We start from the raw sequence: 24,170 nt of genomic DNA, 5'->3' as shown, positions 1-24,170 counted from the left end.
ATAAGTGGTTGATTGATTGATTGATTGATTGATTGATTGATTGATTGATTGATTGATTGATTGATTGATTGATTGATTGATTGATTGATTGATTGATTGATTGATTGATTGATTGATTGATTGATTGATTGATTGATTGATTGATTGATTGATTGATTGATTGATTGATTGATTGATTCTCAGTCCGCTATCTTGGGGAGAGGCGGACAACGACTAGATTATATGCTATTCATGAAAAAGTACAAGCACAGTTCGTAGTGTATGGAAGAAGATAAATAGATAGATAGACAGATGGATAGCTAGATAGATGGATAGATTCTTTACTGACCGTGGCGAATTTAGGACTCCTGGACCTCTCTTAACACTTAATCACATACATATTATTGCATATTGATCCTATAAAATTGATTAAAACACAAGATCCTAAGAACTACAAAATGAGAGTACTGTTTAAGGAAAAGAAAGTAGAAAAGTTTGCATTTCCCATAAGATTCCTTGCATAGTGCGTTTTTTATTCCTTGTTTAATAGTGTGTTTTTACAGGTACGTTACAGTGTAATATTCGTGATTAAATTGTGTGTTCGACAGACTACAAGCTTTTAAGTTACATTTCGATAAAACCAATCAAGAAATCCTGTTCGTTATTACTTAGCAGCTTGATTGTAACTGAGCAGGGTTTGTAAGTGTAATTATATCATCCAAAATTGTCCCCAGGAGGCAAAGCAAAGCAAAGTCATCTCCGTGCAGGCCATGGAGGCCCTTGGAGGAGTGGAATGTAAAGGCTTCCACCACTGTTAACCTCGGCAAGTGATGGGGTAGGGTGGTTAGCTCTACGCCCGGCCGCCTTTGCCCCCAGGAATTAACCTAGTACTCACTTTTGGTGTAGGATGAGTGAACCTCAGGGCCATATGCACCTCCGGAATTGGAAATCTCGTTTCTTAAATTTTACGGCTTTCTGACGGGGATTCGAACCCACGACCTTCCAGGCGAACCGAGCACGCCTTTACCGCCTCGGCCAGTCAGCCCTTGACCACAGTAGGCGGTACTCAAAAACTTTTTGATGGAAATTTGACTAAGGAGAGGAATAATAATAATAATAATAATAATAATAATAATAATAATAATAATAATAATAATAATAGACCGCCTCCGTGGTGTAGTGGTTAGTGTGATTAGCTGCCACCCTCGGAGGTCCGGGTTCGATTCCCGGCTCTGCCACGAAATTTGAAAAGTGGTACGAGGGCTGGAACGGGGTCCACTCAGCCTCGGGAGGTCAACTGAGTAGAGGTGGGTTCGATTCCCACCTCAGCCATCCTGGAAGTGGTTTTCCGTGGTTTTCCACTTCTCCTCCAGGCGAATGCCGGAATGGTACCTAACTTAACGCCACAGCGCTTCCTTCCCTCTTCCTTGCCTATCCCCTCCAATCTTCCCATCCCTCCACAAGGCCCCTGTTCAGCATAGCAGGTGAGGCCGCCTGGGCTAGGTACTGGTCATTCTCCCCAGTTGTATCCGCGACCAAGAGGCTGACACTCCAGGACACTACCCTTGAGGCGGTAGAGGTGGGATCCCTCGCTGAGTCCGAGGGAAAAGACGAACCTGGAGGGTAAACAGATGATGATGATGATGATGATGATGATGATGATGATGATGATGATGATGATGATGATGATGATAATAATAATAATAATACTAATAATAATAATAATAATAATAATAATAATAATAATAATAATAATAATAATAATTGTTATGCAGATATCGTGGTGGACGGAGTGGAAAGAAGGTTGGCCATGAATGAGTGGATAGAAAAAAATAATTTAAAACTTTAAAATTTGGATTATACTTCTTTCCTTATTTGCATTTTATCTTTTCAAACTTTACACTTTGCTAAGCAAATAACAAATAATCAGGTATAAGGTTTAATTCGTGAACTCGAAAAACAGTATAAGATAAATCTACAATAATCAGATAACAACAATTTAGCAACATGAGCTTAAAGCTCCCCCGTTACAAATTTAATAAGAGCACCATTGCTCCCTTCAACACATACTCAAGGAGACAGTGCTCCAAATTTTACATCAGCGGAAGGAGCGACTTGCTCCACACAACTAGTCACTAACTTAAGAGACTATTCTCGAACATTCACAAGTTCCAGGTCTTCTTTTAAGGCACAATCTACATTTAACAAAACCAACAGTAGACACTGTCTTAATTATTCAACAGTCGAAATTACATAGGAAAAGGGAATGAAAGTAGAAAATTTTAACAGGTGTAGGATGCCCATTCTACCGGGCCTTGGTTAAAAGAAAAGGTTAAAGTTTCTGGCTGAAAATCAAAATGTTAGGAGGCGAACATTTACACTCCTTTGGAATTCACCAAAACATCATGAAAACTCTATGCGGGCTTATGCGCGAAGTTACAGAGGGTAAGGCTATACTACACTGGCGACTAGATGAAAGGAAAAAAAATAATTTAAAATTTAAGGGGTAGATTTTAAAGATTACAACATCGTAGTCACCTCAATATCAAGTAGAAAGAGAATACAAGAGAGTTCTCACTCCTTTTTCCCTAAGTTCGGTTAAGTCCTTTAGACTTGCTACAGGATTTACATTGAGAAATAGAAGTTACATTACGAAGGAAATTTGAAATCTTCCCCTCGAACTATCTTTCAGAGACTAGTACATGATTACACGACGTCTGCCATTACCTTGAGCTGGTGGACATCCCGGCGATGGATGAGGCAGCCCTTCCCCTGCCCCCGCTACGAATGCACTCTGAACCTATTCACGGGAGCGATTGGAAGACCACATGGCCCGAAATGTCCTAGTTTTCATAGCGGAGAGGAAGATTCCAGATTTTTCTTGGCCGAAGCCCTGACACACCCACAATATCCATTGGACAATCAAATACATATCAAAAACTCTGATTGGTTACTTGAATAAATGTCCAAAATTTCCTACTGGTTACAATTTTAAGCGGGAGAGAAGAGATAGAAGTGCTGATAACCTTAGAACTCCAAAAACAATCAATAAACATTTGTTTAGGAAACCTTGACACAAAAAATTACTTTGAAAATTAATTGTTCATTCTCTCCCCAGAGGGCGCACATAAGTTGATAGTCGATGAATGTTCAAACTATTTACACAAGCACTGTACTGCAGATAATGAAATTACTGTGAGATAATTAACCATAAGTGTCATTATGATATAATTTTGACTCTATTACTCAAAGTCTATTTTACAGAAAGGAATCAATTTCCGATTGTATAAGCTCACGAATGTTATGTACGTGAAACACGACAGTTGATAATATATGCTCTTAGTCCACACTGTCATTTATTTAATGAAGTACTGAACCGTCTGATTCCAATTTACATCTTTGATCAATTGCGTGACGTTTCTATCTTGTTATTTTTATATTGCATAACGATTCTGCCTCAGAGAATCTAGGAAGCGAATTCAAAATCAGTGAGAAACTTACCTGCGACAATACCTCTGTAGCCATAAAAGTAGAAGCTATAAATATTTACGAAGTAACATAGTAACCTTTCAATCCTTCAGGATCTTTTAACATGATTCATTCACTTTAAATGGGATTCTGTACAGAATGTTCAAATCTATGCGGCAATTATCAGATGTATAAAGCTTCAAATGTATATAGTATAAAACAGATCCTTATTCTGCATAATGTTCATCCCACAAGAGCCATTGGACAATTGGACATATCAAAAACTCTGATTGGTTACTTAAATAAATGTACAACATTTCCTACTGGCTACAATTTTAAGCGGGTGGGAAGAGATAGAAGTGCTGATGACCTTAGAACTCCAAAAACAATCAATAAACAATTCATTCTTAGGAAACCTTCACACACAAAATTACTTTGAAAATTAATTGTTCATTACCGTACATGGTACTTCAGCATTATATGACTGTTATCTGCTACTAAATATAAGGGGTATTAAAAAAAAACTCACCCGTTGCACACCATCACGGAGTCAAAGATTGATGTTGTTTCTTCCAGTGTGTTCAGGTTCTGGACGGTCACTGACCAGCCTGTCCTTCCTCCCTCAGTAATTTTTGGTGTCACCAGTTTTACAACAGTTTGAAACTGAAACAAGGAGTAATTTCAATGTACAATATTTTATAAAACTAAATTAATATAAAATCACACTGTGTCTGTAATTTGATTATTTACGATATTTAAAACAGTGAAAGGTGCAATTTCGATTTGTCAGACCAAAAATAAAACAGCATTTCAAGTTCAAAAATAAACTCTTAGTAATATCTCTGGACAAAGACGTCATAAATACATGACTATTTTCACTCTATTGTAATATTTTGAATTTTAAACAGCCGATGAAAATCGGCGAGTGCATGCAACTTGACAAGTTACTAATAGCACGACTTTCATCACAGCAAGCCGAGGAGTAAGTGGAGTTCCAACAACACGTAGGAAGCCTAGAAATTACAAGTGAAGTACTGCTAAACTAGTGCTGCCGAAGCCGATCTTAGTACTAAAAAATTATATAGTGGTAAAAGTAACTGTATTCTATTCAGTAACTGAGAGAAACCAATTATATTGATGTCCATGAGGGTCATGAAAATTTCCGATGTAGCTTTGACTGAGCACGACTATCCAATATCTATTCAGCTACACTATGCCGGTTGTAAATGAACTAGGGTATTTAGACATTGGGGCATTTTAAAGAAGGTGTTTATAAATAATTAAAAAGAAGACATGGAATTCTCTCTATCTAGGAGCTTTCATGAAAACGAAACAAGGCACGAGTGTTATGGGTGATGTTACAAGTAATTCTTTATATGATTTTCTGTGTCTTCATACTCTTAACAAAAATCCTCGGACTACCTAGCACATTTAAGTCGAATATGTTACGCTCATTGTCGGAGTACAGTAAACATTGTACACAGCTGGGCACAAACAGGCAATAATAACACTGAATTTAGAAGCATATTTGGATACGCACTTAAGTCTAGTAGTAAATAGTAATCAAGCGGGTACTTATGCCAGGAAATAAGAGCAGCTCACTCTAGAATTTGTAATTCAGGCGCCAGAGTCCTTCTACGACTTTATCGAGGTATGAGAGTGATGGCTCCCGTTTAATAACAACAAATAAGTTAAACTTTATCCTTAGAAGAGGGAAAGACAGTCTGTTAGATGTCGTGATACAGTACACGTGAGGTTTCGTGGACAGAGTTGGTATCGACCATCGAAAAATGGATTTGATTCTCCATGCAGTCTGTGATTACAAGTACCACTAGAGAGGATTTGAATATGTCTTACATGTAGGTAATCCACGACCTAGGAAACAAAAATGCTGCAATTGTCCCTTAGCAGATATACGGGACGGACGAATGTTTGGGCGAGTGCTATCGGTACCAGTGTATCGCTTTCCAGAGCATCTGAAATGTGGAATTGTATTGTATTCATCTGAGGTGTATTACTTCTGCTTCGAAAGGATGCTCTTGCAACACAACAGGTGATTTGGTTGCAGCATTATAGGGTACCGCCTCATTACAGTCAAGCACTATGACATGGAGTCAGATGTCGGTTCGATTGTGAGACAATCTCCTCGCCAGCAAAATCGCAGGATCTCGCCTCCTCAGAAATTAAAAAAATAGGGAAAATTTTCATGAGATATAAAACAGAGAGATGCTAAATAATTTGAAAGACATGATTTTAGGATTTCGGGCTGTTCATTCCGTCTGTGAGGTACATTTCTAGTGCAGCAGAATTGTATCACGCTGAGATGGGTGAGTTGGGCATGTTAAGTCATGAGCACAGGGATTTTGAACACCTATTAAGGTAATCAGCATCCTTTTGTTCTGTTATTTATTTTTGTTTATTTGCTTGCTTTTGTTCGTAGTAAGAACCGCCGGAATGTATTAATATACATACAGAGCAATGCTTGTAAGGCTACGCATGTTCCCCTGAAGATGAAAAACCATAATTGCCAGTATTAATATAATACGTATGATCTGTATTTGGAACGGAAATATTTATCCGCCATTTGAAGTTCAATACTTTCTCATCATATATTCATTACCTTGTTAAGTATCTTAGTATCCATCTTAGAATACATCCTGTTGAGTTACTGCTTTCTTGGGCTCCAATGTGCTCATACAGTACTTTAATTGTTGTGTAGCGTGCACTATTCCTATCCTCTACAATGGAAACGTCATCCATGTCATTGTTGGTGTGAAAACATGTTTAAGGTCAAAAGAGTGTAATTCAACCTCTCTGCACCGTCCTATTGCTTAAAGGGTGAGAGTGCTCTATATTTGCATACATTTTTCACATTGTTTCTTTTATTAGAAATGTGTACAGTCTCCAGTATTGTTCTAATCGCGACTGGAAAATTCCTTGGATGTACATGACGAACATACACAATTGCACTCATTTCTGATAATATTATACAATAAAATTCCTTGAATAATGAACAAAATTGCATTGATTTCCACATAATTTCCAAAAATACTGTAAATGCACCGCTCTAAAATCATCATTTACCGCACGACCTATTACAAGTGAATGGAGTACTGAATGACTTTTTTTGTAATTTTACAAAATTCTTCTTTCTTCCTATCTGGCATGGGAGGTTCGTCGTACGTAAATGTAGTATTGATAACATACACACTTCAAAACTACTTCAGCTGGGTTCACACACACACACACACACACACACACACACACACACACACACACACACACACACACACACACACACACACACACACACACACACACACACACACACACACATTCTCCCAGTGTCACATTTGCTCTCTGTTTAAGAGGAATTGATCGATCTCATCAACTTAAGTGCTGGCTGCGTGAAGTAGTAATTAAAATTATTACTTACTCTGTCGAACATTTTATGAACTTATGACATTGTATCATTCCTTGAAGCAGCTGCATTCGTAACACATCCTGTTCATATAGAACGAGGATAAGTGACACCACATTACATACAGATTCACAGCTTTGTTTTTTAATAATCAGATAACTTTCCACACGGAAGTCCTTGAAATTATGTATTAATAGCAGTTGCGCATTAAAGAGAATTGTAATTGTAAAGAATCGAAGATGATACAAGTATATATTTTCATCCCAAAAAGAATTTTTTTTTGGTTTAAATTAGTGTATGGTTTAAAAATATCTACTCCATTGTTCGACGGGTATTGAGCATTCCTCTTAGCCGAAGACCCTGGGTTTGATTCCCGGCCTAATTAGTGAATTATACCTGGACCTGAGGGATGGTTTGGGGCCTACTCATGATACATGAGAATAATTGAGCAACTACCTGCCAGCGAAATGAGGGCCCCATCTAGAATGACAAGAATAATTGCTGAAAGGATACTCCGTGGTGTCCACACATCACCTCATAATCTGCAGGACGAGTAAGAGTCGTTTGGTGAATCAAAGTTTATTAGGGCTGCAGCACCATGGTGATATCGTTTACTAAAGAAAAGAAACATTCCAAGAACAGGATTTTAGTGCTTAAATCTTATGGTAGGAATCTCTCCATTTTCACATGCTTCTTTTAAAACTATTATATTTCCAAAACCAAGAACCCAAATGATAGATACGGCTTTATTTTCCATTAATTTATAGAAACATGTTCAGTATTTAAAATGTTAGCATTGCCATACAGCTAAGGCTATTTTGTTGGCCACCCACCTTACCTATCTGCTTTCCTGGACCCTCCAGTGTTTGAATATACTGTACGATGACTATCATCGCTTCATCTACTACGTAATGATACGACTCTGTGGTGTGAATTTGCTATATGATTATTTATTTCTCCCAACATTAAGCTGAAACATACTTTCAGTGTAAAACGATGTCCATCAGGTTGTTAACCTACCCATCGTACCTACCTCTGTTTCCTCAACTCCTCTATTCTGAAACAGGAACTGGTAGGACATAGCAGTATCATTAATCATAGTTGTACTGTCAAGAAACATATTTTAATTATTTTTCAACAATACTAAAAAACACTTATGCCAAGGAATGTTTGTAGCTACCTGAGCTAGTGTGAACCATCATGGACCGTTTACACTGAATATAATGCAAAATATATCGTAATTAAAATGACTAATTATGTGAAACTTTATGTCTCCTAATGTGCAACTTACTGTAGTGAAGAACGATCGTTAGGGATGGAGAAGATAGGAGTGAACAATTCATGTGACCGGAAAATGAATTAATTATATGCAAATATGTAAAGGAATAAATTATTTAGTGTTAGAACGAGGACTGTAATCGCTTGCCCTATTGTAAGGGAGAGGCTTAAAACGTTTATATGACGTGAATTCAATTATAATGTTATTTGATTTACGCCCCAATAGCCACTTCTGTGATTTTCGGAGACGCCGAGATGCCGGAATGTAGTCGCGCAAGGGGTACTTTCACGTGCCAGTAAATGTACCGACACGAGGCTGACGTATTTGGGCACCTTCGTTTACCACCGATCTGAGCCAGATCGAACCCGCCAAGTTTGGGTCAGAATGCCAGCGCCCCAACCGTCGGAGCCACACAGCCCGGCACGTGAATTCAACTACTGATGAATAATAGCTTATGTGAATAGCTTAGGAAGAACGCAACGTGGACAGGGTTAAGATATTAAATGTCTCACCTATAATCTGCTATGGTTACGTGGAAACAAATTGGATGGTGCATTTCAGGGGGTTAACCTCTTAACATACCAATTATTTACAAAATTGTGATATTTTTTATCTACTTATGTTATTGTTAAAATGGGCTACTTATTGAAAATTAATGACAGTGGTGACAATGAAAATACATTTTTCGAACTTAACAATGAAATATAAGCCACCGAAAAGTTCCTGTTTTAAAATCCCGAGTTTACTCGTGATATTTTTTACGGGTTCTAAAATAAATAACACAGCTCTAAACAGATGGCAAGTAATACAACATGACACTCAATACTGCTCATATGTTTGTAGCTGTGTGAAATGCCCTAAAACAAGGATCAACACACAATGCTACATCGCACTCCTTACACATGTACCTGGATTCCCTCCGAGCCTTCTTCCTTCTAGCATCACGCACACTGCTACACATCCTGCACATCCTTGTTGGGTTTTGCTTCTTATCCGTCGCAGGAATCAAGGAAGGAAAATGGCGGCCAATAAGTCGCATTGGGGATGCTTTTGTTGAAGGACGACCTGCTGCTTTCGGAGAAAATTCATCTCTATGAAGTTGCGCAATTATTTTCTGAACGATAGCCACACGAATGTCAAGAGCATACGTCCTTCCTCCATGTTTTTTGAAGAGTATAAAAGCATTCCATACTGCTAGTTCCAAGAGTGAAAAAATATCTATATATACAAAATAAATTGTCCTGGCTGATTCATCATCGCCGAGCAAAGACTACTGGACATAAAGTAATGAAATTTTGGGGATATATTCATATTAAGATGTAGGTGCTACCTAAGAGCGGATTTTTGGATATTCCGTCGCTAAGGGGGTGAAAAGGGGGATGAAATTTTAAAATGAGTGTATCTATATCTCAAAACTTTAAAAGTTTACAGATGTAAAAATTGGTATTTAGAATCTTCTTTAAACATAAGGAAACACGTATTTTTTGTTTTCAGAAAATCCCAATAGGAGGGGTGAAAAAGGGTGAAAATGAGGGAAATGGGTTGAATGCCTTTAATCAGGATACCGGTACTTATATCTCAGAAACTGAAGATATTACAGACCTTAAAATTGGTACTTTGATCTCTTTTAAAAATAAAGAAACGCGTATTTTTTTGTTTTTAGAAAATCCAATTAATGGGAGGGTGAAAAGGGGGTGAATTTTAAAAATGAGTGGATCTATATCTCCAAACTAAAGTTTGCAGATGTAAAAATTGGTATTTGGAATCTTCATTAAAAATAAAGAAACACGTATTTTTTGTTTTCGGAAAATCGCAATAGGAGGAGTGAAAAGGGGTGAAAAAGGGGTTGAATGCCTTTTATGAGGCTACTTACATATCAGAAACTGAAGATATTACAGACCTGAAAATTTGTATATGGGATCTCCTTTAAAAATAAAGAAACTCGTATTTTCTCGTATTCGGAAAATCCAAATATTGGGGGGTGAAAAGGGGGTGAAATTTTTAAAATGAGTGTGTCTACATCTTAAAACTTTACAGATGTAAAAAATGGTAGTTATAATCTCCTCTGAAAATAAAGGAACACGTATTTTTTTGTTTCCTGTAAATCCTAATAGGAGGGGTGTAAAAGGGTGAAAAATGGGTTGAATGCCTTTAATGAGGATACATATATCTCAGAAACGAAAGATATTACAGAACTGAAAATTTGTATATGGGATCTCCTTTAAAAATAAAGAAACGCGTATTTTTTAGTTTTTGGAAAATCCAATTAATGGCGGTTAAACAGGAGTGACGAATTGGGGTGAATTTTTTGAAAGACTATATTTACAGAATATCTTGGAAACGTAAAATGTTACAGACGTAAAAAGGGGGTGTTTGGAATCTCCTGTAAATGTAAAGAAACATAGGTGATTTGTTTTTTGGAAACTCCACTTAAGGGGAACTCAAAAGGGGTGAAATTTTAAAATGAGAATTTTTACAGTATATCTAAAAAACTTGACATGTTACAGAAGTGAAAAATGGTATTTTTATCTCTATTAAACATAAAGAATCGTGTATTTTTAGTTTTCGGGAATACCGCTTGGGTGGAGGGGGGGGGGTAAAAGTGACTGAAAATGGTGTTGAATTCTTTTAATTAGGCTAAAAACGTTTATATGACGTGAATTAGGCTAATGATATCTCAAAAATGAAGATGTTACAGACGTGAAATTTGATATTGGCAACCTGCTTTAAAAGTAAAGAAACACGTATTCTCGGAAAATCCAATGAAGGGGTGAGGGGTGAGGAATTGAAAAATTAATTGACTTAATTGTATGAGAATACATACATCTTATAAAAACTAAAGTTGTTACTGACGTGAAAATTCGTATTTGGATCTCCTTTAAAAACAAAGAAAAACGCGTTTTGGTGGGGAAAATATCTTGGAGGGCGGGAGTGTAAAGGAGTTGAATTCCGTTCATGAGGACACATAAATCAAAAACTGAAGAAGTTAGAGTCGTGATAATTGGTATTTATAAGATCCTTTACTATTAAAGAAACCAAGTATGTTTTGCGAGAAAATTCACTTACGGGGGTGGGGGGGGGAGTAGTGTGAAATGAAGTGAAAAAAGTAAATTATTTTTATGGGGATACTTATATCTCAAAACTGAAGGTAATAGACGTGAACATTGGTGTTTGGAATCTCCCTTAAACATAAAGAAACAAGCATTCTTTTATTTTGGGGGGGGGGGAGGTGGGTGGCGGTAAATAAACTTAACGGCGGTGGGGTGTAGAAGGAGGTGAGACCAATTGATTTTACTGGTATTAATGTACTTATAAGGATCCTCCGTTGCTCAGGCGGCAGCGCGCCGGCCTCTCACAGCTGGGTTCCGTGGTTCAAATTCCGGTCACTCCATGTGAGATTCGTGCTGGACAAAATGGAGGCGGGACAGGTTTTTCTCCGGATACTCCGGTTTACCCTGTCATCAGCCATTCCAGCAACACATGATAGTAATAATAATAATAATAATAATAATAATAATAATAATAATAATAATAATAATAATTTTCCGGACCGTCGTCAAATGTGCGGACCGCGCTGGAAACGGCTCCTGGACAGGTAATGACTAAGAATGCAATCCGGCCGCGATTTAAGTGCCGCCAAGGCACCCAATATGACACCACGCCGGATCACCTGAAGGATTTTATCCATATTAAAAGTGATTATAGGAAAAGATGGCAAAGATTTACGGACCCAACTGACCGGGAGGAATACCTGAGCCTAGCCCGGGAAGTACGAAATCGATTGCTGGAAAGGAAGATTGAAAAATGGGAGGAAACGTGCCGTAAAATAATAGAAAACCAGTCAGATCGGGAATTTGGTGGATTCTCGCAGAAAACGAGTCAGATCGCGAATTTCGGCGGATTATATATCTAAAACAATAAGCATTCAATTATAAATTTCAGTATAATATCGTAGCGAAGTACGGGTATTTTGCTAATCTTCTTATAAAACTTTTTCCTCTCTTCTGTGGCAGGGGGTTAGTAGCAGTGTGTTGATCTAATTTATTAACAATCCCCCATAGTTTCGTTATACGCGAACACAGATTTAGGTTTCACAATTTCCTTTTTCCGTCCATCTCCATTTCTGCATTATGGATGGTAGATAGGATGCAGACATCTCTCTTGTCTTTCCATTTAATTGCAGTCAGTTTACCTCGCTGGAATGCTGTAATCTCGCACTTCTTGAGTTTCGTGCTCCGGAAATTTGGAGGCGTATCTGCTCTATTGGGGCGCACCTGTGCGATTGGTAATAAGAATATCGGCCAGTTGGGGAGAACTGTAATAGTTATCCGCAGTTAGACAGTACCCCTTATTCAGTAGGGGTTTCATCAGTGTCATAACAACTTGTCATGACATGGGTAGATGTTTGTAGTTATCATCACATTTAGAGCCCTTTCCCGTGTATATGATCAGGGACCAAACATGTAGGTACCTCTTCAAGTTAAGAAATCTTCGAAAAGGAAGAAGTTGACGAAATATGGGTGTAGCTAATATAGGTGCCTTGGTATAATACATTTGATATGTAGGTTTCTTTACAATGCTTTGCAGTATTTTCAGCGCGATAAAAATATACATTTCATCAATTGTTGTGTCCTCCCATTCTGGAGCATTAGTCTGTCTTGCAATCTGTTAGTCTCGGTCACCAATTATCTATAAAATCATCGTTAATGAACTGACTAGTATAGTGCATAACATCCTCACAACACGGCTGGAAAAGTACACTGACTGACAGAGCAAATGCAACACCAAGAAGGAGTGGTTCGAAAGGGATGAAAGTTGGGGAAGGAACAGAGACGGCACGGACGAATAATTGATGTTTATTTCAAACCGATATGCAGGTTACACAATGCGCACGGCATCGACTCAGTAGGATGTAGGACCACCGCGAGCGGCGATGCACGCAGAAACACGTCGAGGTACAGAGTCAATAAGAGTGCGGATGGTGTCTTGAGGGATGGTTCTCTATTCTCTGTCAACCATTTGCCAAAGTTGGTCGTCCGTACGAGGCTGGGGCAGAGTTTGCAAACGGCGTCCAATGAGATCCCACACGTGTTCGATTGGTGAGAGATCCGGAGAGTACGCTGGCCACGGAAGCATCTGTACACCTCGTAGAGCCTGTTGGGAGATACGAGCAGTGTGTGGGTGGGCATTATCCTGCTGAAACAGAGCATTGGGCAGCCCCTGAAGGTACGGGAGTGCCACCGGCCGCAGCACATGCTGCACGTAGCGGTGGGCATTTTACGTGCCTTGAATACGCACTAGAGGTGACGTGGAATCATACGCAATAGCGCCCCAAACCATGATGCCGCGTTGTCTAGCGGTAGGGCGCTCCACAGTTACTGCCGGATTTGACCTTTCTCCACGCCGACGCCACACTCGTCTGCGGTGACTATCACTGACAGAACAGAAGCGTGACTCATCGGAGAACACGACGTTCCGCCATTCCCTCATCCAAGTCGCTCTAGCCCGGCACCATGCCAGGTGTGCACGTCTATGCTGTGGAGTCAATGGTAGTCTTCTGAGCGGACGCCGGGAGTGCAGGCCTCATTCAACCAATCGACGGGAAATTGTTCTGGTCGATATTGGAACAGCCAGGGTGTCTTGCACATGCTGAAGAATGGCGGTTGACGTGGCGTGCGGGGCTGCCACCGCTTGGCGGCGGATGCGCCGATCCTCGCGTGCTGACGTCACTCGGGCTGCGCCTGGATCCCTCGCACGTGCCACATGTCCCTGCGCCAACCATCTTCGCCACAGGCGCTGCACCGTGCACACATCCCTATGGGTATCAGCTGCGATTTGACGAAGCGACCAAACTGCCCTTCTCAGCCCGATCACCATACCCCTCGTAAAGTCGTCTGTCTGCTGGAAATGCCTCCGTTGACGGCGGCCTGGCATTCTTAGCTATACACGTGTCCTGTGGCACACGACAACACGTTCTACAATGACTGTCGGCTGAGAAATCACGGTACGAAGTGGGCCATTCGCCAACGCCGTGTCCCATTTATCGTTCGCTACGTGCGTAGCACAGCGGCGCATTTCACATCATGAGCATACCTCAGTGACGTCAGCCTACCCTGCAATTGGCATAAAGTTCTGACCACTCCTTCTTGGTGTTGCATTTGCTCTGTCAGTCAGTGTATTTCAGGATTAGCCTTGAAAGGAAAACGTGGTGGGGCAGGTGCTAGTGTTCCGGAAGTATCAATTTCACACCACTGTCTGGCACTTGCAATATCACAATCAGATAAACTAGAACTACCACTTTATTTTTTTGAACTGTCCTCAAAAACTTATTCAGAACTGTCAGACTCACTAAACTCAAAGTCAAACTCTTCTTCACTCTCCATTTCCAGCTAACAGACAAAGTACACTTAGATAGCAACAAATACGGGAAGGCCGCGAAGACGAACTGCCTGAGTCACCGACTTCCAGTACGGTTGAGTCAGAGACATCTGTTGGTAAAAGTAGGACCCTAAAGTAACAATTTCATAAGGATCTGGCGGAAATATTGAGATCCAACAAGAAACGAGTATATTCGGGCTTTTAAATTAGGTACCGATCAGTGAGCAACATTCCTGAGTATACTCGGGATTTTATTTTATATAAATATATAAAACCCCGAGTATACTCGGGCTTTCATGTTAAAAGGGTTAAAGCAGCTGTATCAGTATGATCTGAAAATAAATGACTCAAATACGTCCAGTGATTGTGCTAAATGTCCACTTATCTTTATAACAAACTAGTTGACAGATTTAGAGCAGAAATAAGATGGGAATCTTCACAGCGTATTGATGAAATTCTGAATTTTCCTTCACAAAATTAAAGCAGAGCTATTTTCAATTTATCTCAAGCTACTCTATTGCGAATGAAGTTCACATTATCTATCAGTAGGAATTAAATTTAAAATCCATTTTGTGAGTGTACTTCAGGCGCCATACAGACAATGACATAGCAATATGGGGAAGGGATATGATCGAGCCCCGTAGAGAGAAAGGCTTATATTAGACATCAAATGTTCTTTTGCCACACTTTCTACACTTTCTCTGCTTTCTACGTACAAGGAAGTAATACAAGGTAGTAATCAAGGACATTCTTGAAATTAATTCTCTCGGATATTGTACTAAGTCAGGTGGCATGAAAGCTGAATATATCGTTCAGTAATTTGAACAATCACTGGGTTATTAGATTACGTGCATTATTGCTATAGTTGGGTACAGCATGCGCTGACGGGACAGCCACACTTGGTGGCTCAAGGCGTCGTCAGCGTAGAAACGTTCTGCCTTGGGATCCGGAAGACATCTACTTAAATCGCTTCGTAATGGTGAGACAATGAACTCAGTAATATAATTGTTTTAGCCTATCTTCTGAAAACTACCATTTTAGGCAAAATAGCGGAGGCAACAAACACTGAAGTAGTCGATCTTGGTTACAGTACTTTCTGTATCGATCAACTGTTCCATTTTTTTGATTTGGGTGTGGTGGCAAAAGGGGGCTCTGTTTAAGACGCAGCAGGTCGTTATGCTACTTAGGTTCCAAAATGGGTTAAAAAAGTAAATAAATGCAATGTAAATTTTAATCTTATACCAGTTGCATAGTATTATTTGAAGTAATTCTACATACTGTAAACGAGTTGACTATGTTTGTAAGTATAGGATATATTATAAGTAGAATTTTGTAAACAATATAAATTTATTAAGGATGATCTGTTTGTTTAATAGAAAAAAATTGTTAGCATAAATTGTATATTATTGTATTCTAGAAATTGTTTTTCTTCTCTTGTTAATTTAAAATTTAGTTCTTGACAATAATGTATTTTAGTGTACCATTTGCCACCGAGGTAGACACCTCATTTGCAAATAAAGAGATATTGATTTGATCTGTTATCGTGATATGGCTTGGTTCAGTAATTGCCTCTACAGATCTCTCCAGAAATGTCTTCTTAATATTTAAATGATGACTTCTTTGGAGAGCTACAGAGTTAGCTACGAACAGTTTACAGAACAGAACTATGCAAGGAGTCAGAAAAATGCATTTGTCGTGATTTCAGAGCTGGTAACCTCTTATTGATTATAATAGTAAATATCATTTGTATACGTTTATTACTTGTACTCCACTCCGTTCTTGCAGTTCCTGTGGTATTATGACGAATGCTCGCACTACTCGTGGAAAGTGTACGAACATTGACCGTGCTCCTCTCGAATGCAGAAGTGTTCTTCCTCCCACTTGCGGTGAAGGTAAGTTACGGTGACTCCACTTGTGGGATGTGGCCGATTGTCATGAATTTATATTCCACGAATTCATACACAGACTGGATAGAAACAACTATCTTGTCTGTCAAGACGAAAAACGTGGGTTTGTTTTATACAGCAATTGACTTTACAGCAATTTGTATTTCCGTGAGGAATTCTACCACTACTGATACAGCAGGGCGATCAGATATTATTTACTCTGATTTATTCATCCAATGTATACATTTTTCATACCGAGCAATTGGCCGTGTTGGTAGAGGCACGCAGTTGTGAGCTTGGATTCAGGAGATAGTAGGTTCAAGCCCCATTGTCAGCAGTTCTGAAGGTGGTTTTCCTTGGATTCCCATTTTCACACCAGGCACATTCAGGGGCTGTACCTTAATTCAGGTCATGGCCGCTGCCTTCCCATTCCTAGCGCTTTTCCTATCCCAGCGTCACCACCATACCTAACTGTGTCGCTGTGACGTAGAGCGAATTGTACATTTTTCATACTCCACCCACAAAATGTGCGCCTACGTACAGGGTCACCTAGTTGACGAACATGTGCCACAGTTATTACAGTACATACGGCTTTATGTGTAAAAATTTAATAGTTCTGCACAGACCCATAAGAAATTCCCACCTGTGTAAGAAGGCAAAGTGATTTAGAAGAAATTTGCAAACGATGACCTATGTCATCTAATTCTTCTGCGATGACAAACATAAGCTGCCATTTAGGTCTATGAGGCCGGTTATTTCCAGTTTCCTGAAATTTACTATGAAGATAATGGACTGTTTTACTACTTGGAACGTTTACACCCGGTAATATTTGTTAAAACCGCCATTGAACACGTACGAATTAGAGGTGGAGGTAGAATTACACTTACCTGTCAGGGGAGGAGTTGAAAGTAGAGGTTCAGGCAGAGGTAGGTATTGGTAACAGGAATATAGTCTATTAGGATAGCATGAAGAGTGCTCAGTACAAAAGTCTCTTAATACATGCTATATCTTGCATTAGAGAGAAAGATCACTTTCAAAATGCAATAATACTCGTATTCACTTAGTGATCAGTTCTGCTTATAACAAGGGTTTAGCTTTTGTCAATATCGGTTGCAGTCTGACAGCCATACAGCTACTAGCAGTTACCTACCTGAAGTGAACGCTTTAATATTAAAACATCAATTATGTTTAGGTGTGATCTGTGTGCAAAGGATATTTAAAGGCGAGATAGTCAGTCTTCAGCAACATAAAACCGTCAAGAATATATTCAGAACGTTCGCATGCGGTCAGTACACTCCTACATTTAACATGTGCGATAACTTTACACGTGATGTGAGTTCTAAACATGGTTGCTCAACACATTTACGATATGAAATCTGCAATACCTATTACCCTAATTTAGAACAGTGTCAGTCTCATGTGGCAGATGTGCATCAAGAAGAAGGAATATGTAACATATTGACACGAGTCTGTACGTGTAATTAACCAGTACAACGCATGAAAACATACTCTGAATGTCGGCAGCGAAATATGAAAAAAAAAAGCGTAAACTACTGTAAATGAAGAGCGTTGTTCTGTATAGACGCTCAGAAAGTATCATGATAAAGGTGTTGACTCAGTACCTTCATTAACATCAAGCAGAGAGATCATCCTTGCACAAAACAATATTCAGCATAAATTTAAAGAGCTCGAAGGTGTTCAAGCAGAAACTGACTTATTTCTGCAAACAGCAATTAACGTGCCTCTATATGAGCTATCTAATACTACCTCATTGTCTAGACCTGCTACACGTTCTGCTTTTATGCAATCATCTCAGGATGAAAAGAAGAAAGATAAAGAGAAGAACGAAGGTGAACTCACACGTCTTTAGAATCAGAGCATTTTCATTCTAGCTCGTTGTCTAAGCCTACTGCACGTTCTATCGTAGTGCAAACATATCAAGAAGAAGACAGCAGGATGAGGTATAAAATGAAGAAGACGATGGAAAAGAAGGTTTTCAACGCCTTTTGACCGTCAAAACCAGTTACTGTAAGCTTGTACTTACAAACGCTAGTGCAGAAACACTCACTATATCGAAGCAAGATCTACCTTCTTTATGTGGGTCATAATTACACCACAGTATCGTGATCAGTTAAAACATGTATTCAAAACAGCTATGGTCCGTTCCTTGCTTCTTACATATGAAAGACTTTACAGGAAACACCGACACAACCTACGGTATTCGCTATGAAGATGACTATTTTGAAATAGGTGATGCTGCTGTCAAGATTAACACCAAAGTCTCATCTTAAAAGGTATCGCATATAAACCTATGAAATGTCTCTTAGAACTTCTCTCCGTTACCCGACAAGACTATAATTACCCCATATGATCGTGAGAAGTATAGTTCGATTCCTTTTACTACTAACGCTACTCGACGTATTGACAAGACGACAGAAGCTGTAAATAAAAATAAGAGCTGCAAGTGTCAAGAATTTATTTCTAATCTTTTTCCTTCACATCAACTGTCTTCACGTGGTCTCAAACTCATCAACAAGCCTCTATTACCCTACGTAGACGTACAGTACTCGAAAGACTCCAAGCTGCTCGCAAAACGTATGCAACTGCTAAGAGCCTATCAAAATGCTGGTCACACAGAGTATAGAGCAGACATTTTAGAAATAGAGAAATAATTACGCCATGCTAGTATTATTGAGTAATAGCCTCTCAAAGTACGACTTGGCAAGACCTCGCCTGTAAAGATAAGCATTGCACACGAGTTACACAAACAATCTCGTCACACCAACCGTAGTAAATGTGTCATCACACTTAGAAAGGATGATCTATAGCAAGCTGACTTAGCAGAAATGGTACCTTACGCTTCTTGAAATGAGGGGTACAAGTATCTATTTAATGTCACCGATGTGCACTGTAAAATTGGTATATAGCATGAATAAAATTGTTTATAGCCTACACGATTGCAATTTATTCCTAACTTGTATATTCTGTTAAACCATGTTTAGCAACGCATCAAAAGGACAAATTCACGAGTATCTGTGTTATTATAACCTGTACAGAAAGCATGTTAAGACAAAAATTATCAGAAATGTTATTTTTCTAAAACGTTGGTTGCGTAGTAATTTTTGATTGAACCACTACTAATGCGATTATCCGAGATTGAAATTTCAAAATTAAACCTAAGATACCGTTTGAGCTGACATGAATACAATTATTTACAGCTTATAGGACAACGTTTTATTCTTAACCTTTACACTCGAAGTTTTATTATATTTTTTTCAACCTTTTACACGCAACTCAGCAAAAGTCTAAATTCTTGATTATCTCTGTAATTATGGCCTGTATAAAAACATATTAAGGACAGAAGGCAGGTAATCACCACCATTTGGCAGTCCATTCTGGGCAAATTTTAAACTATTACAGACAGGATACTAGTCGTAACATACTAATTAAATTTATACCACATATCTATAGTGTATTTCCAACTGTTATTGTACAATTTCAAAATCCTGAGTTAAATTGATCACTCATAATCGATTTATTTTTAAAACATATGAAATTAATTTTGTTTCACGCATGCTTGTATTTAGGTGCACTTTTCTCTAAAGGTAAAACTCTTACAGGTACCTAATTTTTGATAGCATATAATACAAGAAATTTGATATACTAAACACAAAATTATTTTTAAAGTGACGAACTGTTTATAATTTTTCTATAAAAATACATAATTTAATTTACCAATAAAAATTACTAATTTTATTTTTATAATTCAAACAGTTTTGATTTCAGTAGCATAATTTTAAGTTCACCTCTCTAAGGGTGGTTCCAAGGTATAACATAGAAAAAATCAGATATTTACCTTCAATAGTTACTGAGAAATGTGCACCTGAATGTCTGAAAACTCATTGTTTGAGTAAATGAAGAAAAAAAGAAAGATCACCGACAAGTATCTAGAAAATTCCTGCCATGTATTCAGCTTGTGTTTGGCTTTCTTCTTCTTCTTTCTTCTTTCTCTCCATCCTCTTCCTGGTCCTTGATTCCTTAGTCAGGGCCTGAGCATCATTTTCCGTCTTCGTGAGTCGTTGTTTATCAATGGCGTGAAGACCTGTTGTCAAGTTTTCCCAAGGATTTATGATTAACTTCTTCAACACAGTTTTCCTGGCTGCAGTTCCATCATTAAAGCAAATAACTGCATCCAGTACACCTATTCATTTGGGTTTTGGGTATTCCCATGCAAGCACTTTCGAAGAAGGTCCCTATCACTTAGATTCCTGTACACTGGCTTGATTGCTTCCATTACAGCTAATCACAGAGAATGTTCATGATGGTATTCCATTCCTGTCACTTTTGACTTTTGGTAGCCACACCAAAAGTCAGCACCTTTTGGGCAAAGATAATGCTGTGGGTTACTATCTGTCGACAACTTATGAAAATAAGTAGCCCATACTGCCTCCCTCATTTCACGTTCATCTGTACACCCTGTGTGCCTCCTTATTGACATTCCATAATACTTTTACAGCAGATCAATCTGCGCATCATTTAGTCCACACCGTACAGACAGTGATTTCCCATCCGATAATTTTTTTCCCTTGCATGTCTGCTCAGCTTTCGCAGTCTTGCTCCCATTCGTTCCTGAACATGGCCACAGCATTCAAGTTTGGTAATTTTCACCTCTGCGTCATATATATTTGCCTCACTCACTCTTACAAAGCCCTTGGAGTCACCATCCCCAAGATAGTGTATGTACCTGACACCACGTGAGCTCTCTGATCTTTGAAATATTCTCATTGCACCCTCACTCTCCATGCCCCCACTGTACCCATCATAGTTTTTGATACAGTTATGATTATGTTCCTTATCCCTTGTACAGTCATGACAATATTTGGCCAAGCATTCAACATCAATCACTTTCCCAGTCTCTAAAGCAGTTGAAGTGACCACACCATTCAGTGATGTATGACCACGCTTTTGCCAAGAAACATCCAAGGCAACAGCCATATCTTTACAGTCATCATTCAGGGCTACTGCTTCATTAACTGCTCTAAGCATGGAGTCTTCTGCTCCTCCTTTAGTGCATTGTGAAGTATGTCGGTAAAAAGAGAGAATCTTGGTGGAGGTGGCAAATCCATCATAGCAGAAAGAGTCTGAGCTGACTTACCACATTTTCCTATGCACCTCATACTGTAGAAAAGTCTAACGTTCACATCATAACCTCAATCCACTTTCTTTGATGTCATAGATGAAGCTGAAGCCCTACATGAACTACAGATTATAGTTAATTTAGTGGCCATTCCCTTTCTACTTCTAGTGTCTTCAAACAAATTAATACATTCAATACCTTCACAATATTTACACTTTACAAACTGTTTCATAAGTTCAGATGACAAACCAATATCAACTACAACATATCCTTCACTAGCTTCACCTTCAAATGTATCATCCTTATTCTCGGCCTGTATATAAGAAAGTTTCCTCTTGAATGAACAAGGCCTATCCACTGTTTCAGATGAACAACTTACTGGAGTGAGGTTAGAGCTATTGTTTAAATCTCTATCAGTACTACTGCCTGATTTTTTAATGTATAAATTGCCTCAAAACTTCCGTTTACCAAACCTCTTTGTTCTACCCATCACAAAAACAACAGAATGGTAACACAGAGTACGGCTAAACGTATACGTTTTGCATAAAAGAAATGTAAGCCTACAGCACACGTATCCATGGAATCAAAATAAACAATAACCACATGTAACTAAACAAATGCAGCCTTCACTATCATCTGTACACAAGGCCAGTACAAAAACATATTAAGACAAAAATGATTACGAATTTGATTTTCTACAAATTTGATTATATAGTATTACTTTCGATAGAACCACCGATAACGTGATTATACGAGGATAAAATTTCAGGCTCTCATTTCAGCTAGTATGAATGAAATTATTTATTGTCCACGTGTTAGCGTTTTATTCTTTACCTTTACATTCCAAGTTTTGTTACATGATGATCAACTATTATCTCACATTCTGTAAAGGTCTAAATTCACGATTATCTCTGTTATTATAGCCTGTACAGAAAAACATGTTAAGGCAAAATAAGTGTAAGCGCATGCGCAAAATAACATAGACCAAGAATAAATATTAAATAAGTTATTTTCTAGGCACCCCTGCCCCATATTTTAAAAATATACAGATGAAATGTATAGAATTATGTAAAGAGGTAGAGCAGGTAAAACGATACATTTTAAGCTCAAGAAATGTTTTCTAAAAATACAAGTTTGCGAGATATTAAATTTTTATTTAAGGGATGTTTTCCCCCAAACTAGTTTTTCTCTAAGTCATTTAAACCATGATCCAAACTTTTTAAAAGTTAGAAGTCATTTTTCCTCCAGAACTTCGAAATGAAACAGTCGGAGGTGAGATGATATATTGTATATCACCGGTTAGAGAATAATTTTTGATAAATTTTAAGCTCAAAATCAGCTTTCACCGCAACCTACTTTTAAAAATTCTAAAGTCATTTAAAACATCATTCGAGACTTTTTAACGTCCGAAGTCAAAAGAGAGATTCGTTTATGAGAGAGCATTAAACACATAGTTCACAAAAACGTACTATTACAGTTACAACAGTAACACAGTTTATCGAACAAATTCTACATACATATAAGTACATGGGGCTGATAACCTCAATATCACAAAGATTCTAATGAATCAACAACAACAACAACTAATTAGAATAAATAGTAAACAAAGAAGAAAGCCTCCGTGCCGCAGACGGTAGCGGGTCGGCCTCCCACCGCTGGATACCGTGGCTCAAATACCGGTCTTTCCATGTGAGATTTGTGCTGGACAAAGCGGAGGCAGGACAGGATTTTCTCCTGGTACTCCGGTTTTCACTGTCATCTTTCATTCCAGCAACACTCTCCATTATCAGTTCATAGCATTTATCAGTCATTAATAAATCTCCTTGGGAGTAGCGATCCCATTGTAATAACAGCTTATATATGTTTCATTCATTACATCCCTGACCCGGTCAAAGACTGTAAAACAGGTTGTAGGTTTTCATTTTCATCATTTTCAGTAAACAAAAACGCGTTTATTTACTCTATAGCCAGATGCCAACAAACTGGCGTAGGGAAGGGCAGCCTGATGAAGAGGAGGAGGGTCCAGTGAGCTTTGGACCGAACCCAGGCCTGTGCAAGCCTGCACACGTAGTCAGCCACGCCCACTTTTCAAACTTCCCGCGCCACTGACGTCGCAGTCATGTGATCGGGAACAGCCAATCTGCGCTAGATTTTTACCCGTCTATGGGTCCTACTGGAACTACTGCTGGTAGAATTCATGTCATCACAAAAGCTGAAATCAGCTTGAAACACTTTTGACGGTTCTTTTTTCGATAAGGATGAGGTCACTCTTTTATGTAATTTATAAATTATGTAGGTTGCCAACTTTTCGAATACACTGTTGTTTTCTTTTCTTTGTACATCTTGTACATCTCGTACATTCCCTGTATTCGGAACATCGTCAACATCTATATAAGGTATAGAAAACTACAGCACTGTCCAAGCCTGGAAAAACTTACGGAAGCTTCATCTATCATATAAGATACTCTTGGCCGTCACTGAATGATATTTTAGAGTTCTGTTATTCTTTACTGATTGTTAAATCGAGCTATTCGAGTTGCGTGAATCGTCAGTTTTGATAATGTTTCCATACACGAGTTGGGTGTAAACATCTGCAGAGTGAATGTATTGTGTGCGAGGAAA

At 38.6% G+C, this 24,170-nt stretch overlaps 1 protein-coding gene across 3 annotated transcripts in view; it reads right to left on the bottom strand.

Moving 5' to 3' along the window:
- The window catches only part of LOC136863066 (uncharacterized), a 2,241,269-nt gene that overhangs the window by 714,422 nt on the left and 1,502,677 nt on the right, over positions 1–24,170 (bottom strand). For all 3 annotated transcript variants that reach the window (XM_067139397.2, XM_067139396.2, XM_068225847.1), the window contains one exon: positions 3,977–4,110. In XM_067139397.2, the coding sequence (XP_066995498.2) occupies positions 3,977–4,110 (134 nt within the window). The remainder of the gene's footprint in view (positions 1–3,976; positions 4,111–24,170) is intronic.

The sequence above is a fragment of the Anabrus simplex genome, chromosome 2, assembly GCF_040414725.1.
Source record: "Anabrus simplex isolate iqAnaSimp1 chromosome 2, ASM4041472v1, whole genome shotgun sequence".
Lineage (NCBI taxonomy): Eukaryota > Metazoa > Arthropoda > Insecta > Orthoptera > Tettigoniidae > Anabrus > Anabrus simplex.
The sequence above is the reverse complement of the archived record's forward strand: the minus strand, read 5'-3'. Positions and strand labels throughout refer to the sequence as shown.